This window comes from Lissotriton helveticus, chromosome 5_1 (genome assembly GCF_964261635.1).
Source record: "Lissotriton helveticus chromosome 5_1, aLisHel1.1, whole genome shotgun sequence".
NCBI classification, from domain to species: Eukaryota; Metazoa; Chordata; class Amphibia; order Caudata; family Salamandridae; genus Lissotriton; species Lissotriton helveticus.
This window is the reverse complement of record NC_136065.1, coordinates 491,741,669-491,761,031: the sequence shown is the minus strand read 5'-3', so window position 1 is coordinate 491,761,031 and position 19,363 is coordinate 491,741,669. Positions and strand designations below refer to the sequence as shown.

At 41.3% G+C, this 19,363-nt stretch overlaps 1 protein-coding gene across 1 annotated transcript in view; it reads right to left on the bottom strand.

Annotated features, from left to right (window-relative positions):
• Positions 1-19,363, bottom strand: part of LOC144754688 (protein-arginine deiminase type-3-like) — a 417,320-nt gene that overhangs the window by 121,527 nt on the left and 276,430 nt on the right. Inside the window, exons 12-13 of the mRNA XM_078642811.1 lie at positions 5,272-5,416; positions 1,710-1,803 (exon numbers count right to left, since the gene is read on the bottom strand). Of these exons, the coding sequence (XP_078498937.1) occupies positions 1,710-1,803; positions 5,272-5,416 (239 nt within the window). The remainder of the gene's footprint in view (positions 1-1,709; positions 1,804-5,271; positions 5,417-19,363) is intronic.

The window sequence follows — 19,363 nt, the reverse complement described above, 5'->3', positions numbered from 1 at the left end:
TTAAATGGAATCCCACAGGTTACCATAGTAGCCAAGGGTTTGATGTTGTTTAGAAAACCTAGGGGTAAAGGATTTGCAATGTGATAATCCTTGGTAGACCCTTTTCAGACAGGTAGTATTTTGCTTCCCCAACTATAATTTTGTATGTATCAGCAATTGTATGAGTAGTATCTAGCTTTGTCTGTAGTAAAGTATTTACATTTGACCTGACAGCTTTAGCGGTTTGGCAGCCTCTTGTAATTAAAAAAATATATACACAGATACATGTGCATGCTTAGAGGGGTTTGGGCCCTCCTTTTAATCATTTGGTCTGTCTAAGTGTCATTCACATTCTTCTTTAGATCATGACCTATACAGTATGCTGCAGTGGGTCAGCCAACATCATCCACTGAATCTACTGCCCTGTTAGTGATGGTATTTTGCCTTTCGTATTTGCACATCCGCATGAAAATAAATGAGTGGAACCAGTCCTTGTTTTCCATTTCCTCTGTTATAGTTTCACTTTTATTTATTTCCTTCTCCGTTTTAATTTCTAGTTTACTATTTAAAAAAAATACATTTATTAGAGTGCCATACATCTCCCCGCATAATGCTGCTGGGTCACTTACAAGAAGTCCATCTTCAAATTGTATTATGGTCAGTGTATCATGATGCTACAAGTTCAAGATGACCAACACACTGCTTCTAAATGTGGCAGTCAGGTTGACCTCTATCAGGGATATATTTTGCTTAATACCTAGTCCTCGCTTTTAACCTTTGTCCCTGAGACCATCCATTAACGATTTAGTGGAGACAATTTTAGCATCACTTACTATAATTGTTTGCACTGCCCCCCACTCATCTTCTATTGCTCATCTAAGAGAAAACACCTCAGCTCCTCCCCTTGGGGAGTTGTGGCCCACACTTCGGGGTGAGGAGGGAACCCATATGATGAAGCATGCCACCTAACGGTGAGTGAGGATTCTCGTCCTGGAAGGATTTCTCCATCCTGCGCTCTCTGACATTGCACCTCCTCCCTTTTTCTACCTCTCTCCCCGGATTCCACACTCAGCCAGACGTACCTCATGTGTTACTAATTATTCGAGGGGATCAGTACTGACCTAGCTTCCCAAGACCCCTAGAGAGCCACTGTGTGTACAACATTAAGCACAATACCATTGTAGGATGGCCACCCGTTGCTATGTTTTTAGTTTTTACTAATGTTTTCATTGCAAACATGACCACCACATTTAGGCAGCAGTATTTTTTCTACTTTTACTCTTTCACTTTACCTTTCCTATGATTTTGGAGTTTGTGTGTGTGTTTTATTATGGATGTCGAGGAGTGAGAGAAAGCAAGAATAAGTAAGTGTGTTGATGAATGGCTGACTGAGTGCAAGCATAAGTGACAGTACGTAAATGATGAATTATTAAGGGCTTTATTTAGAGTTTGACATATCGGATGCACCGTCAAAACAAGACAAATATACTGCCCACTGTATTTCAGTGCCATAGGCTATTGTTAACTTGTAATATGGCAGACAGGACGTCCACCATGTTTGTGACAGAGTATCCCAACCGCCAAACTCTAAAGAAGGCCCTATTTCTTTAAGCTTACCAGTGACAACTATGATTGCATTCCACCTAAACCCCAGTTGTACATTCCAGACAATTCTTTAAAAGAGACCATATAAATGTCATACGTCATAACAGAACAAATGTAATACCTACCCTTGAACATGACTGCATTCCCATGCCCCTCTTTCTTCTTTTCCTCGAATAGGTGGCAGCAGCCAGTGGGGCTGGCCAGCAGAAGACAGAATCCCTGAAACAAGAAATGATGCAAGAAAACATTATTAACTTTGATTTCATCATTAAAGAAAAGTTCAGAATAGTACTTCTCAAAGACAGACATTTATATAAAGCTGCTTGCTAGTCGGTGATTGGTTCATTGGGGAATGTTGAGAGCACATTAAGGGCCTCATTACGATGTTGGGTGGATGCCACTGTTGCGGAATCAGGACGGACCGACCTCTGGTCGGCGGTCCCGCAGCAGTATTAAGATGCAACCGCACATGGTGCAGGCGCACACTCTCGTTTCTCTATAGGAGCGTGTAGTGCGGTGGGAAACTGGCCGCTGAACAAGCTACCATTGAGAAATGGGAGTTTTTGTTAATCCTGGCACCATGTGGCAGGTACCACAAGGTGCCTGCCCCTCAGTGCAGATATTGACAGGGGAGCACCACATGTGCCCCCAAGGCCCCATCTGGAGACCACTGTTGCAAGGGGGTCCTACTAGTGGCACCCAACATCGTTATCCCAACTACCGAAACGCCGTCCTTCAGGCATTACATGCCTGTACTGACTGTCGGAAGCCAGACGGAATGACCAGCTGGTTTTACTTCCGACCGCCATCATTGTAATACGGCGGTCAAAAGTGAAAGCGAAGATGCCGCTGGAAAGCCTCCGACCGACTTCAAAATGAGGGCCTAAATGTGGAGTGCAGCTGAGGTGTTGGGTGGTTTGGACGTGGAATAAGATCAAACGCAGCTCTTAAATCCATAAAAGCCATATAAAGCTTTTGATTTTGTATTAAAACCTATTTCCAGTATAAAATTGTAAACCTACAAATCCGATCAATTGTGCTAACCTTTGCTCTAAAACCTGCCTGAAGAGGGGACAATGTAGTTTCTCTGAGATTTGTTTTGCGAAAAAACTATGACCGTTATCAATCAGGTTGATCTGCCTATAATTTGAGGGATCACTACCCTGAAAGGAGTAAGTAAAAACCTTTCAAGAACTGAAAGGAAAAAGTAACATGGAAGAACAGCTACTGTTCCTCAGAAGAGTAGAGCTTTGCAGCAGTTTTGTGAATAAATTGACAAAGACTCAGGTGTTGTGTTTGTTACGTAGGGAAACAAATGTAGAATATATGTGAACTGAGGACTGTGACCATGGTATTCAATTGGTCAAGGAATATTTGGAGAAAGCACAGAGTTTACAATCATTTGTTCCTAGGAGAGTGTGCGAGGTGACCACCAATGCAAGATTGAAGTGGTAAGATGCAGTTTTGATCAGTGGGATAAACTGTGGAGCAGACAGTAACCTTCAAACTAAGAGCAGTGAAATAAGTGGAGTTCAATTACTCAGTGATCAAGAAAGATCCATTAGCAGTCAGTTGGGCATTATTACATTTTTGAGTTGTCTCTATGGCATGGACCAGGAGCTGCTAAAAATATATTTTGGCAAAAAAGGTGATTGGATGTGGATATCGTCTCCCATTAGAAGGAGGGTCATTTGGCTTCAAGATTACACTTTTAAAATACTCTATTAACCTGATATCCAGAATTGTGCTGTGGATTGGCTATCATGAGTGTTGTCACCAGCAATGTGATCTGAAAGGAGGATTGGAAGAGAAACATGTTGGGGGGGTTTGGGATGCAATAGGTAATTAAGGCTCTAAAGGACAGGTGGGAGGTGAGGCCTGGCATGAGGATGGATATAAAGCCATTTTGGATGGTGAGGAATGAACTTGCTAAGAAGGTGGGTTTCGTTTTTATAGGTACGAGATTGGCTCCAATGGAATCCACTAAGGAAGCGGGCAATGGAGCTAGCGCATGAGGGATTTTTGGGTGTGGTCAAGACAAAACAGAGGTTGCAACTAGAATGTTAGTGTCCTGATCTCCATACGAAATTTGGACTTTTGGTGAGTGAGTTTTGGGCACGTTGCAAGAGTACTAAAAACATTCACTCCTCCCATGAGGTGCATAACATTACCAAGAAGGTGACCTTGGATTTGGTGGGCCGCTGGCTGGGCAAGTTATCTTTTCCTATCTGCTAGTGCTTGTTGAATTGTTCTCAAGATGAACAAAGGTGTGAAGGGTGTGTGACATCAGTTCCTGTAGCCAAGTAGAATTCTTAAAAGAAGTGTCCTTGAGGTATGCCCAAGAAAATTCTAACGGAAAGCAGGATGCAATTTTGTTCCACAGAGAAAGAAAGAATCTTTGAGGAGAGTTGCAGTGTAGTACACAAAAAAAGTAGCATTATATCATCCCCAGACTAATGAAACGGTGGAGAGACTGAATTACACATCAAGGATGGGATACAACTGGAAAAGGAGTGTTGGTTGAATAGGGAAAAAATAACTGCTACAAAGAATTAAGGCGCTCTCAAGAAAGGGATACAACTGGAAAAGGTGTGGGTTGGGTTAGAAAAAAATACATGCTAGAAAAAATTAAGCCTTACTGGTTATCTCCCCCTCAAACCACCAGGAAGATACCATAAGAGCTGTTCAGAGGAAGGAACTCCCAAAGTAAAATATTACAAGATTGGATGTATTAGAGAAAAGAATGTGTTAAAGGGCCTGTAGATGGAGAGTAGAGAAAGAAAAAGATTTGCAAGGGACACGTAAGGAGAACAGTTAAATGGTGAAGGATTCCGTGAAAAGAGAAGTGAGAGGTGGTGATTAGGTGAGAGACGTGTTCTAAGTTTACAAAGCCTTAGATGTTGATGAAGCAGTTCAGGAATTCCATAAAGATCTGTGATGGGAGAATTTGGAATTTAAGTAGAGTGTCTTTGTGCAGCAGTGGATGGAGTGCTGGGAATGGTGTTCCGATACCACAAATGCTTACCAGCAGAGAGTGTAGGCTGGCAGAAGACAGTTTTGGATGGAGTGGCATGAGTTTTCAGCAGAAAAGAGTTTCAAGAGGACCATCTTTGTATCATTATCAATTCTCTACTTTGCATGTATGATGCAAGGATATTGACCTTGAGTACCACACATGGGCCCTACTAATTTATTGAATATATTTAAATGTTTCAATTTATAGTATATCCCTTTGTTTTTCTTTTGGCATCTTAGTTATTTCTATTTTTTTCAAGGGATAGAGTGGGGTGTCTAGTCAATGCTGATTAGTCTTGCTATGTTCCTTCACTGTGTGTCACTCTAGAACCTGGGCTCAGGAGTTGACAGTTACACTTGATTTTGGCTAGATTGTGTAATGAATAAATGTATCTCTCTAGCTTATTGAGTGAGATATGCTAAAAAGAAACACAAATACAGACTCTTGCCTCGATTAGAACTAGGGGGAAAAGAAGAGGATAGAAAAGTGTAATTTCATGTTTTTTACAAATGTTCCTGTGTTGTACAGTACGGTTGGGCAGTCCTGCTCTTTCTAGGCTCATATGCACCGGCTCCCCCATGCTACCAATACCACTACATTTATCATGAACGCATGTGGTCAGGCAATGGCTACGCTCAGGAGTGTTGTGTTGGGATCAGCTGAGTGATTACCTTTTTGCTGGGGGATCGAATAAAGGACAGGAACTCATCCACATGACCCACTTTCAGCCAATCAGAGTAGAGCTCCACGGGCGACTGAACCTGCTGCGCATACAGGAAGTCTCGCACCACTTTGGTCATTCTCCTCCCAGCAACTCTGATGTTACAATGTCACCAAAAAGAGTAGAAAATAGACAGTCAAAACAACAAATACATATGACACTGCTACATTTCACAAAGGGCATGATTTTGAGTTTAGAGAATGTGATACTCCATCACAAACATCATGGATATCCTGTCCTCCGTATTACAAATGCATTATATTCTCTGGTACTTTTAATATGGCAGACAGGATATCCGTCACTTATATGCAAATGGACAACTTGGCAGCTTTGTCAGTTTGAGTAGTTCCAAGTGTTATTCAAATGAAAAGAACACAACCAATTTTCTGATTACAAACTAAAAAAGAACAGCTATTTGTATTGGTAAGTAGGTGAGATTAGGTATATGTCCTAATTTACACTTTTGTATACGTCTAAATGAACCACCTACTACACAAGAGTGGCTTTCTCATGTATACACATTTATTCATTGAAACAACCAATTCTGCTTCCCTGTGGAAAAACTCTTCCTCCATTTAAACACTAGTACCTTCATTTGTACTCCTAAATTCCCATTCTATGAATCCCAAATTCCGTCCTGATTCGGTTTACGTTTCTCAGCCATCGGTAGCTATCCTCATTGGCAGCTACTAGTAATTCCAAATCTACAGCAGCATTATATTAGGAGGAGCTCTTCTATCTGCCTACCATCCACAGGCACAATTGACCATGGATATCATTTTAACTAATAGTTTACAAACCTCAAAATTCATAATAATCAGCAACATTGGACTGGCACTTAACCGGGAAGCAAAACATACTTATTGATATAAACTTTAGGAATGTTCCTTAAAAGCACAGAAACCAGAATCTGCAAGTCTCTTTTCTTAGATAGGGGAGTGGCATGCAAATTCAACAAATGTTCTTTGGGGCCAAACCCCTTTGCAAAAAATCCCATCTTCACTTTGTATGCATTATTTTGTCAATTGGACAAGTTTATAAGGGTTAATAACAGGTTTTATCAATTCCTAATCAGCAACTAATTAGAATTTGTCTGACACAGCTTTTTCTGCTGCTGCAAAGCACATCTCAAGTTTGTCATTATGTGACATCAAACTCAATGTTAATTGACATTTACTTAGCATGTACGTTAGACATCAGCACACAGTTTATCTCTAAACTAGTTTTAAACTAGAGATTCAGAAATAGTTTCTTAACACTTTGCAGTTCTCATCAGCCTTGTTCTATAAGAATTTTAGGTTTTAGATTGCTGAAAAGTACAAAGAGTGGGTGATGGGTTGGGCACATCCCTGAAGGTAATTGCAAAGCATGAGTAGAGACAGGAATCCTATCAGGAAAGATGGAGCATATATGTTGCACCAGCAAATATTTTTAAGCAAAACCAAATATTAATGAGAATGTTTGGACAGAATTGTATTTATGCAGTTAGTTACAGCAACCTAACATTTTCAATATGATGTGTTAATCTAACATCCAAAACTGTACATAGATCAGGACAGATTAGTTAATTTATATTACTTATAAAATGGATTTGACAGAATAGACATGATGACATACACATGGATATTAGCTAGGAAAGAAAGCAGCATGAAGTTACAACTTTAAAACTTGTAAATGACACGTGTTCTAGGACACATACTATTTAAAGAAATACAATAGATTGGTGGGCCTCTTGTTTTAGAAGATGATTTTGAAGTCCAGTAGTGAGCCAGAGCCCCGACTGAAAGATGGTAAGCATTCCAAAAGAATGAGCCTAGCAGGCCAAAGGCACAGCATTTGGAAAACTCATATGGTGACTTAAGTGTTGTCAGAATGTTGAGTTTACACGAACAATGGTTATGCAATGGTGCCTAATGAGATAGGGGAGATAGGGTCCTGGCAAGATTGTTAGAGGCCAAGCATTTGTTGGTTTGTATGTTAGCATTAGTCATTTGTACAGTACTCTGTTTTTGACATTTATGTGTACTATTTATTGGGGCTCGCGGAGGTGGGATTCTGCTTGGGGACCAGAAACTCTGTTTGGGTTGCAGAGTTCTCAATTTTATCTTGTGAAGTGTATGAATAATTAGGTAGGCTGACCAGAAAAACTTCAACAATCCCCCTGCTGAAAACCAGTGAGTTCATGAGCGATTTCGTAGTGCTAAATGGAATCCGCAAGCAGATTTTTAATAAGGGCAATTTTTCGAATCATACAGTATAAGATATAATAAGGTAAAATGGAAGTTATATGCATATTAAAAGTGAATGGAAATATAGTAGCAACTACAGATAAGCCTTTTTGAAGTCTGTTCACGATAGGCACAAGAAAGACATTGTCCATACTGTAAAAGAGGAAGCACACAATAGGAATATCGACTAGAAAAGCTACTGTTCTTTCTTGTAAGTGGGGAACAAGCACTACGGGCCAGATGTACTAAGCATTTTTATGGTCACACATGTTCCATTTTGGCTAAGGGTACCATCAATATGCCTATTTTAGGAGTTGAGAAAGCTTTTCCAACTTCTAAAATGGGAATGTGAACAGATAGTGATTCGGTATCTTGAAGGGGTGTTTTGTAGGTATTCCTTTAAAAAAAACTAATCATTATGCAATGTATCAATGTTTTGTGACTAAAGGTCAGTCACAAAAAATTGAAAAGTTGCCAAGACCTCAAACGAAATGGTAACTCATTCACAAAAGGGAAGGGGTTGAGGCATAGGCAAATACTAACTCACACTCTAAAAAACACCTTTTTTTTTTTAATGCTGTCCTGTATCTTTTAAGGAAAGTGGAAGCTACCAGGATGAGCCTCATGGATATTGTTCTCATCCTCCTCACCATGTATGGGAGGATTGGGAGAGGAAGTAAAGCATTGCCAAAGATCCCTTACCAGCTCATCTATAGCGCATTGGCCATGGCATTCGGGTGTGGATACCTGGAGGCAAAGCTTGGGCATTTTGCGTTTCTCGGATGTGGAGAGCAGGTCTACTGGTGGCACCCCAAACTGGAAGTACGTTTATCGGATTATAAAGGTGGAGTTCCCTCTCGCTGATTTGTTGATGCAGCTGAGCAGGTCTACAAAGTCATTGTCCATGCAGCTAAGATGCTCTGGTACGAGCTGTACGTCAGGGTGGAGCTTCCAGTCCCAGATCACCTGTGCAATTGCCAAGAGCTAGGGAGACTGCATTCTGCTCAGTATCTGTAAGCAGCACGTGGGCGTCATGCAGTTATCTCAATGAGGACTATCTTCCCTTGAATGACCTGGAATAGGGCCATCAGGGTTAGGCATAAGGTCAACAGTTTTAATTAATTAACTGGCAGCCCACACCCCCTGCAAAGTCATGTAACTGAGTTCACATCCCAGTCTGAAAGGTAGGCGTCTGTGATAATGGTTGCCTGTAGGATCGGGTCTGAGAATGGCCTGCCCTGCAGCAGGCTGTTGACTAATATCTACAAACCCAAGGGCCAGAAATATGAAGCCATTTAGTGGTTGCAAATTTCACTAAATTATAGGGTATGTGACCGCTAAATGTCTTAAACCCATTTTGAGATTCAGTACTTATTTACCAAATTTTAAAATGGGTTAAGAAAAGCACACTGGATTGCAATTTGGAACGTAATGTATTTAGGGAGTGAGAGTTGGAATTCTATGTATCACTGGCTTGCGAAAGTAATTTCAGTCACAAGCCATTGATAGGTTATGGACTCCTCAAAAGAGGGAACCCATTCACAAAGGAAAAGAATTCCCTGTAGGATCCATTACCGCTTGTGAATGAAACAATGTTTTTTTAAAGTGGGCAGCAACCATGGCCAAGTAAAACAAACTTTTTCCTATATGGAAAATAAACTGCATTAAAAACATGTACCTTATTTAAATGCAATCAAGTACATGATGGCCTGCTGAAACCAGCAGGCCACCATCCCTAAGTTGATATCCAATAATTCATTATTATTGAAGAGGTAAATTTAACTGCGACTCACTACAAATGGTGATTCTGCGAATTGACCTATTAGTATATAGATCAGTTCACAAATCAGAAGGGAATAAAAAAAACGGGTACACAATCTGCAAACCCATGTTTTCCAAATCAATCTTTTGTACTTCAGTGCCTATTTTCATTTTTTAAATGTTTTTAACCAAAGTAACCTGATATACATATATATACACACACCCACATATATATCAAAACCACTAGAAACTTAAAATATCTATTGATGTATTCAGACAGCATTTTAACCCTACTCCCTTTTTCATACCTTTCACAAGGAATAAAAAAGGTGCACATTCTAGGATCAGGCAAACAGCTCAACACAGCCAAGAGCAGAGTCCCCTTGAAGTCATTGCAGCACCACAATTCCATCATGCAGCACAATGATAGTTGTGCCTCTGTTCTTTTTTATGCCTAGGAAGGCGGGTCTAAACTAAAGACTCTGCTTCTACTTCATTGACCCTATCACATAGGAAGTGAGAGTTGTTTAGGAATTTAATGAAGATCCCTCTCACATAGAACTGGTGTTACAGGCAAGTTGCGCTTTCCTCTCTATCAGAGAATTGTAGGGATCACGCTGGACATTTGTAAATTGTACAAGCCTTCTTTATTAGCAATCTCATACAACTGTGAAAAGGTAAGAGCGCAAGTCCTGCCCTACATCATCTCGCCCCCATCATTCTCTTACATCATATAAATACTAGGAACATTCTTAACTATTTTAATTCTGCATACTACCTACCTACCAGAAAGTAACATACAATTCATCACTACTCATCCCTCTCCGTTAATAAAAATATAAAATATTTATTGACTTACAAAAGAAAGAATAGACCTACAGAACATATCCCTTCTCCTTAATGGCAAATACAAATCCTTTAGTGAAATACTAAATTGAAAGAAAAGGAAAAACAAATATGTATATCCAAGAATACTATGTGGTACATATACAGTCCTTTAATTTCGAGAAACATCCTTTACGACGCAACTTTTACCACGCCGTGCCTTTACAACGCAGGTTTTTCAACGCAGGTCATTACAACAAATTGTGCTGGGGGGCGCTCTAGGATAGGTAATAGTTTAATTTACTATCCAACACCTTCCCTACTATCCACGGGGACTGGAGTTGGAATAGTAAATTAAACTATTCACTATCCAGCACCCCCCAACGCAAGTCGTTGTAACGACTTGCGTTGAAAAACCTGCGTTGTAAAGGCATGCGTAGTAAAAGCATGCGTTGTAACAACGTACATCCTTAATTTCTTAGGTTTTACTATGTTTCTTCTAAAAGTGCTAGTTCTTACTATTATCACAAACACACTCTCCCACAAACATTTCTTTGCTTGAATCAGCATTGCTTTGCTCATTCTCTTGACCATCCTCCCTTCTTCCATCTAAACAGTCATTGGTTTGTAAATTTTGACCATTCCTGGAATCAACAGTTATCCACCAATATCTGCCATAACTTTCACACTGAGGGTCTGATTATGATTGCGGTGGGACCACCACCGTCAGGCCGTTGGCGGCAATCCCACTTCCATCCAGCCCATTGGATCAAACCGCCCATTAGAATGCAGGCGTTGGATCTCGAATGCCAGGCGAAAGACTGCCGCATCTGTCAGGATCAAGGATCTCATCAGTGCGGCGGTCAGACACCTATTCCCTATAGTGGGGGGGTGCCTGCTCAACCACCGCCATCGGGATTAGGATGTGCCTTTTGCCGGCCGTGCAAAGCAGGCGGACAGTAACTTTGGGGGTCCCCAAGCAGGGCACCCTTCACCCTGGCCCTCCACTATGGGCCCTGGGGTGGACACTTATGGTGTCCCGCTAAACATCCCGGCACCATGTGGCAGGCACTGCATGGTGTCTGCCAAATAGTGCAGGGATGTTTAAAATGTGTATATTTTGTACTGCGGCGTGTGCTGAAGCCCGCAGCACACACCGCAATGAAAAGTATACACATTGAGACCGCCGTGAAGGCGGTCTCATCGCAATACGGGCAGCTGGACCTCCAACTCCTAGTCAGGCGGTCCTGCTTCCACATTGGTGTCAACATCGTAATCAGACCCTTATTTTTAATCCACTCCTTAGTGCATATGACAATATTTTTGACAATTGCTAAGCGGCTCATATGACAAATACTACCATCACTTAATTTCACTGTGTTTCTATTTACTTTCACAACTTGCTTAGGAAGACTGTACCTGTTTTTTCCTTTAACAACCTTTCTGCTAGACTTTACACATACCCATTGCCTAATTGCCAATTTCACATCCTCACAACATGTTTATTGTCAAAATATTCCTTGTTCTTTTGTTGAGACTTCAAAATACACCTTATTATTCTGTGTAGACAAAACCTGCTGCACACTACATGTAAGAGATGTCTCAATGGACAAATAAAAGTTCAAATTTCCATTAATGAAGAAAGGGGCCACCAGTATTTCGGCTCCTCTTTTATTGCTCATTCATAGCCTGCCGACACGTGTTTCGTCGCAAGAAAATACACTATTTCCGTGACTCCTCAGGGCTGTAGTTAATGGATACGGTCCGTACCCGGAACTCCCCACAGGAGCACTCATCCTGCCGGCTTTTCCTCCCCGCACTACGGGCACTTCACTGTTTAGGAATCTTTACATCCCCGTGATTAACTACGTGGACACGGACACCATTCAGAACAATTTATCAAGAAGTTCTCTTAATTAATCAATATTTCCACTCGAAGCATCTCCTTACACGCGCTGGATAGTACTATAACTGAACCACGTACTACGAAGACTAGAAAGGACGTAACCCGGTCTCGAGCGGGCCGGGTCGGAATTATCACCGGCACTGCGACCTGTGGTTCACCATCCATTAACTACAGCCCTGAGGAGTCGCGGAAATAGTGTATTTTCCTACGACGAAACACGTGTCGGCTGGCTATGAATGAGCAATAAAAGAGGAGCCGAAATACTGGTGGTCCCCTTTCTTCATTAATGGAAATTTGAACTTTTATTTGTCCATTGAGACATCTCTTGTGTCTGTACTTTCTTACATGTAGTGTGCAGCAGGTTTTGTCTACATTGTATATGGTGTGTCTCCACACACACTTTGGAGGGGTTAAAGGGATTTCCCCCTCACCTGCATGCACCTACTGCCCGATACCATACCTCCTGCGCATTATCAGTGAGCAGTGCGCCCAGTATTTCCCTCACTCTAAAAAACCCTGTTCGTAATTGTTGAAATACACCTTATTATTCCTCTGCATCCCATTCAACTGTTTTTCCTTTTCCCATTCAACCAGGGTTCACCTCAGAATGCAGTATCCGAACTCTCATAATGCCAAAAGGACTCTTATCAAGAGAATCATGGGCTGTCACTCTGTAACTCCACACCATTTTTTTATTTGGTTTCAAAATTCTTCCTATGTTGCGTAGCTAATTGCAATGAACCCTCAATAACTCTGTTGACCCTTTCCACAACACCATTCACTCTGGGGTGATAAAATGTAGAGAACGTATTACTGATGCCAGCAAATTCCTAGAAATTCTTGATTTCCATAGATTTAAATTGAACACCATTGTCATTGAGCAAAAACTTAGGAAAACCTTCTCGCAAAAATATTCCCTCCAAAAATCTCATCACTATACCAGTGGCCACTTTAACAACTGCTTTCAATGCAAACCATTTTGAAAATAAATCCATAAGCACTATGAGATATCTCTGTGAACCATCATTCCATGCAACTGGTCCCATGATGTCCAAAGCTACATCTTCCCATGGCATGTCTGGACAACCTAAAGATCCTAAAGGGGGATTAAGTGTCTTCTGAGATTTGACTGCACTTTCACATTCCATGCAAGATCTAACAAACAATCTGTTTAAATGTCAATTTTAGGCCACCAATAAAAGGACTTCACGTTCCGTTTGGTACGTGCTATGCCAGCATGGCCTTCATGACATAGCGAAATAATTTTATTTTTCAATTTATATGGAGGAATTATTTTTTCACCTTTTACAACAAACACACCTTCAACTCCTAACTCATCTTTCACTTCCCAAATCGCTTTTATTTCTCCTAGAAGTTCGACTTTGACAAACTCCGCCCATCCATTCTTAATCTTTCCTTTGACAGTTTCCAATACAACATCTTCCTTCAGTGCATCTGTTCACTCCTCTTTTTGTAAACCTTTGCTTTCGTTGTTAACAAATATTCCTGCTACACACACACCATTCCAAGGACTCATATTAATTTCCCTAAGAAATAATGACATTCTGCTCAAGAAATCTGCTGTGCTGTTTTTTTTCTGGGTACATACTGTACTTCATACGTAAAGTCCTTTAATCGCATGGAAAGTCTTGCAATTCTTGCAGATGCCCTGGACAAACCTTCAGCATTTAACAATATTGTTATTTGGCTTATAATCTGTTCTCACAATAAACTTCCTTCCCCAAAAGAAATTTCGGAGGTGCTCAAGAGCCTATACACACAACAATGCTTATTTTTCTATAACAGAGGATTTCTCCTCCGTGGAAGACAATGATATTGTTTTAAATGCCATGACATTCGCACCTCCATGATCATTCGTCTGAGTGAGGGCATTTCCAAATCCTTTTCGACTGGCATTTGTGGTAACAAATGTTGCTGCAGAAGGATTGGAGCCTTGTAAAGTGGGAGCTTTACTTTTAGCAAATTTTATGTCTAAGAAAGCATCTTGGCACTGGGTTGACCACTCAAACTTGCTTTTATTTTGTAGCAAAGCATGCATCTCATGAGTTTTTTTCTGAAAATGTGTCAACAAATTTAGACTATAATTCTGTTAAACCCAAAAATGAGCAAAGCTTATCTTTGTTTTTAGGCGAGGGAGCTTTGTTAATTGCTTCTACAAGCTATTCTTATGGTTTAATTCCTTTATCACTTATTTCATGTCCTAAATACATGACTTTCCTTTCTGGAAGTCTACATTTACTCATTTCTGCAGTTAATCCTTTCTTCCAAAGTATGTTTAAAACTTTTCTCAAGATCTCATCATGATGCTTCCTGGTTTTCCCCATGATCAAAATATTGTCTTAAAAAAACACTACGTCCTGGATGTCACCAAACAGCTGTGCCAAAAGTCTTTGAAAGACCGCTAACGCCAAGCCAAACGGCATGCGCCAGAATTGATAACACCCAAACGGTGTGCAAAAAGCAGTAAGATGTTTACATTCAGGATCTAAGGAAACGACCAGCGGAGAGACCCATTCCGGGGCTTCCACTGGTTTAATTATGTGTGCTTCTAACAGTTTTTGCAATTCCAATTTCACGTCATCCCTTACAATAAATGGAATATTACGTGCCTTATGGGTCTTAGGAGGAGCATTGCGTTTTAATCTAATGGCATGAGTGAATCCTTTCAACGTACCTATTTCTCCATTAAATACTGCTGGGAACTCCTCTAGAACCCATTTCTTGGTATTTTCTGCCTGTTCTGGACTATTTGGGTCCAAAATTATATATCTTTTTCATTGATCTTTCCACCCTAACACAGATGGTCCTTCCTTGGCCACATATAAGCTGCACAAAGCATGTCTCTCTTAAAACAAGTTGTCTTACTCCAATTATGTCAATCTTTTGTCCAGTGTAACACCTAGGATTAATACCCGACATCTCTAAATGATTCCATATTACCGTACTGAAATGTCACAGCCAAATATTTTCAGCAATCTTTATGTAAGGGGTACCAGCATCAACCGCTATTTGCAGTGACACCCCCCCAAAAGAAACCCAACACTTTCTCCTTTTCCTGAAATTAAAAACTCTTTGAGTCATAATTAACACTCACATCATCATTGATGTCCTCAGACGAATACTCATCTAGATCACTGTCTTTCACACATGCAACATTACCCCTTCATTTCTTTTTGTCTTTATGTTCGCATACTCTAGCAAAATACCCTATTAAAGGACACACCATACATTTCGTAGATGTAGCTAGACATTTGTCAAACCTAGCAGAATGTACGTTACTGCCACAATGATAACAAGCATAATTAGGATGTTTTGTATTACTAAGGCAGCTGCTTTTCTTTCTATCCCTTTTCAAGTTGTGTTGACTTGAATTCTGAGTATATTTACTCTTCCCATCCGAACGTTTGTTGAGGGTATCTGCTCCATCATTTTTCTCTTGTGCCAATGTTACTTTGGCCCAACACTCTGATAACTCAGCTTTCTTAACAATAGCTATAATATCTTTCAAATTGGGAATCTCCTACCAAACAATCTATCCTGAATGGATTTATTCTTTGTGTACATAACGATTTGGTCCCTTACAAATTTGTGCGATAGCTAATTTTCTCAAACCTAATCCTCGATAGATTCATGCTTTTCTTGTTTCCTTTGAAAAAAAAGCATGTCACTTCACTGCTATGCAAACTGTTGGTGAAAATTGATCATCCAGATCTAATAACACCACTTTAAACACATCCAAATCACCAGATCTGTCATGCTTCTGTATTTGATTGTAAACTCGTAAACCTTCAGGTCCTAGACAGAACATTGAAATTCTTTTCTTCCTTTCAGGTCAAAAAGATCCACTACAGTCTTTTAAATTGCCTATATAATTTAAAAAGGAAAATGCTACTTACCCAGTATGCATCTGTTCCTGGAATGTAGAGCTGTAGATTCATATTCTTTAGCAAATTTTTACCTAAAGTTCTTTCTGATTTTCATCTCAATCAGTCTATTGAACTACCAGTGTTTTTCCCTCAACCAGACTCAGTGGCAGAACGTACTCTTCACACACTAGATGTCAAAAGAGCAATAATTTATTACAAGAACTATGGGCCAGATGTAGGTAAAACTTATTTACCGATTCTTAATTACCGAATTTTACCGATTCGGTAATTAAGAATCGGTAAATAAGAAGTGGGGGTATGTAGGAACATCCAGATGTTCCATTTACCGAATCGTTAAGAATCGGTATTTACCGATTCGGTAAATACCGACCGGTAATGCTCCATTCATTCCTATGGGCTTTGAAGCCCATAGGAATGAATGGGGCATTACCGGTCGGTATTTACCGATTCGGTAAATACCGATTTTGACAAGGGTGCAGGGGGTGTCACTTTGACACCCTCTAGCACCCCCACAAAAGGTTCAGGGGCCATATGGCAGGCATACCTGCCCTAAGGGCAGGTCTGCCTGTCATATGGCACAGGTGTGCATGCACACATGTGCATGCACACCTGAATCGGTATTTTAACATCAAATACAATTTGATGGTAAAATACCGATTTTGTAGGCCTTGTGGGACTCAGAAGAGTCCCACCTACATATCAATTTTACCGATTCTGTAAATATACCGGTCGGTAAATTTACCGACCGGTATATTTACCGAATCGGTAAAATTACCGATTTTCCCTGTTTACCTGCCCCTACATATCAAATGCCAAATACCGGTCGGTAACGGCCGAATTCGGCCGTTACCGACCGGTAAAACCCTACCTACATCTGGCCCTAAATCTTTTAGGAAAACCAAACAACTCTTTGTTGCTTTTTCAACACCGCATAAAGGTAATCTCATTTCAAAAACTGGTATTGCATGATGGATAGTTAAATGCATCCAAATATGCTACATTAAAGCTGAATGCACATTAACTATTCCCCCTAGACCGCATAGCACACACAAACTAGGGGCTTCTATGGCATTCTTAGGGAATATACCCTTAGATGACATCTGCAAGGCTGCAACTTGGTCTACACCTCACACATTCACAAAACACTACTGCCTGCAACTTGGTCTACACCTCACACGTTCACAAAACACTACTGTGTAGATGTGCATGCAAAACAACAAGCAAGTGTGGGCCAGGTGTCTTAAGAACCCTTTTTCAAACTACTGCAACAGATACAGGTTAGCCACCGCAACGGAAATAACTGCTGTATAGTCTCTGCTAAAGCATATGCTCTACAGTTCATTTGTCTCGAACGGAAATGCTACTTACCCAGTATGCATCTGTTCTTGGCATGTAGAGCTGTAGATTCATTCGTGCCCGCCTGCCTCCCCGAGTACCTTTATCTGCTGCAGTATTAGCTTACTTAGATACAACAAACATGGACATCTCCTTCTATTCTTACTAACTCCATCATCACCCTTTAGGGCGAAAACAATCTGGGGATGGAGTCACTGCCCATGCACACTATCACCGTAAGGAGGAGTTACCTACCTCGTGACTACAAACACTTCGAAGAAAAACAAAGTGCAAATATCCGAGCCCAACACTAGGTGGCGATCTATGCTAAAGCATATGAATCCACAGCTCTACATGCCTCAAACATATTCTTTCCATTCCCTCCTTGTATAATTGGGTCTCTTGGTGATGACAAGAACTCCTTTGGTGAATTCAAATGCAAGGCTGAATCGCCATGTGGGGGTGCCTCTGTAGTAGACATACTACACAGATCACGCAAACAAAAAGAATTTAAAATCAATGAATATTTGTAAGTAATACTTTCACTGCCTCCAATATTAAGTCAAGAACATGAAGCAGAAAGTACTCACAGGGAAACTGCTAAATGAAATTAAGTTTAATGTACCCAAACTCACCGATTCTCAAATGTAGCCACCGCGTCTCCGAAATTCAGTGCTTCGTAAAATAGAGGCCCGTCAGGGTTATGACCCAGCCAACCAGAGGGAGGCATATGCCCCCCTCCCACTGGAGGGTGGCATTATAGGGGGTGTACCCACCCCAAGGAAGAGACCCATTGGTCCCAACCTTTACTTTCCTGTAATGCCCCTAATTCTAGTATTTAGGGACACCACTGAACCTTGCCTCCTCAGAAAAGAAGCGACCAAGCAGAAGAGAAGAAGAAGTACCTTAGAGCTGTTCTGAAACTTAGAAGAAGAGGAAGCCCACTGACTTGGCCCCAGCCCTACCAGCCTTGCCCCACCTCAAACCTGCTCTAGCGAAATCCCAGTGTGTCCTGCAGCCAGTGGTCTCAAGAACCCGAAGGACCTGCACTGCCTTACACAAGAATGACTTTGTCTGCTGTGAGCACGGATTTGCTCCCCAACAGACTCTGGCTCCGGCCAAACCCGAGAGTTTGCACCACTCGGCACCCGACACCTACGGCCCGAGTTTGAGTGGCCCAACACCAAGAGGAGGTCTCCCCTGTGATCCTGACCTGAGATCTGGTAATCTCTGACCTGCCTCGAATCTCCAATTGAAGCCTGTAGCCTCCTTCTGGAGGATTCAACTGACCGCGACCAGAGCTGGTAAGAAAAACCTGGCACCTAAAGATAACCCTGGACCCGACGCCCCATGGCCTTGGGTGATCCAACTGACAGTGTCTTAGCATCCCTAGGCATCCCATATCACCTCTCCAACCGGTGGTCACCTCCAGAACATCTTCGTCCCCGAGCCTGCAGTCATTGTTTTAACCAGAGAATCCCTATTGAAATCAACAGGGAGTAGACATTGTCTGGCACATCACAAGCGACATCTGCAACCCGAGATGGCGCACAGACTATTCAGTCGGTGGGGAGAGCACTAGCTAGATTGATTGGCTATCATCAAGAGTGTGCAGTGCCAACAGTTTTGCGCTTTTGCAGTTTCTGTGATACCACTCATTAGGAGATGCATTCCAGCTAGACTGGCTAGAGAGACTCCACTAAACCTTCCCACCAGTCCCTTTCATTGGAACTCCTAAGCATGAGCATCTGTCCTTCGATCAGGCTACCGCTTCAGGATGACCTCATGTCTCAGCAACAAAGCAGGGTCCTCCATCCACTGCTCCACAACATACACCTCCATGTATGGAGATTGAGTGGCAGACACTGACTGCATTTGATTTGCCAACTGAAGTTCTGGATAGCATCCTCGCCAACAGACACTTCTGTGAAAGCCTTCTACAATGGGTGCTCAGACATTTCAGAAATGGGGTGTACAGCACCAGATGATGTTCCCTAATAAGGAAAGTGGTCATACACCCTATTGTTCTTTTTATGCTTAGCCCAGCAAAGCCTTGGAGTTGGCACTTTGAAAGGTTAT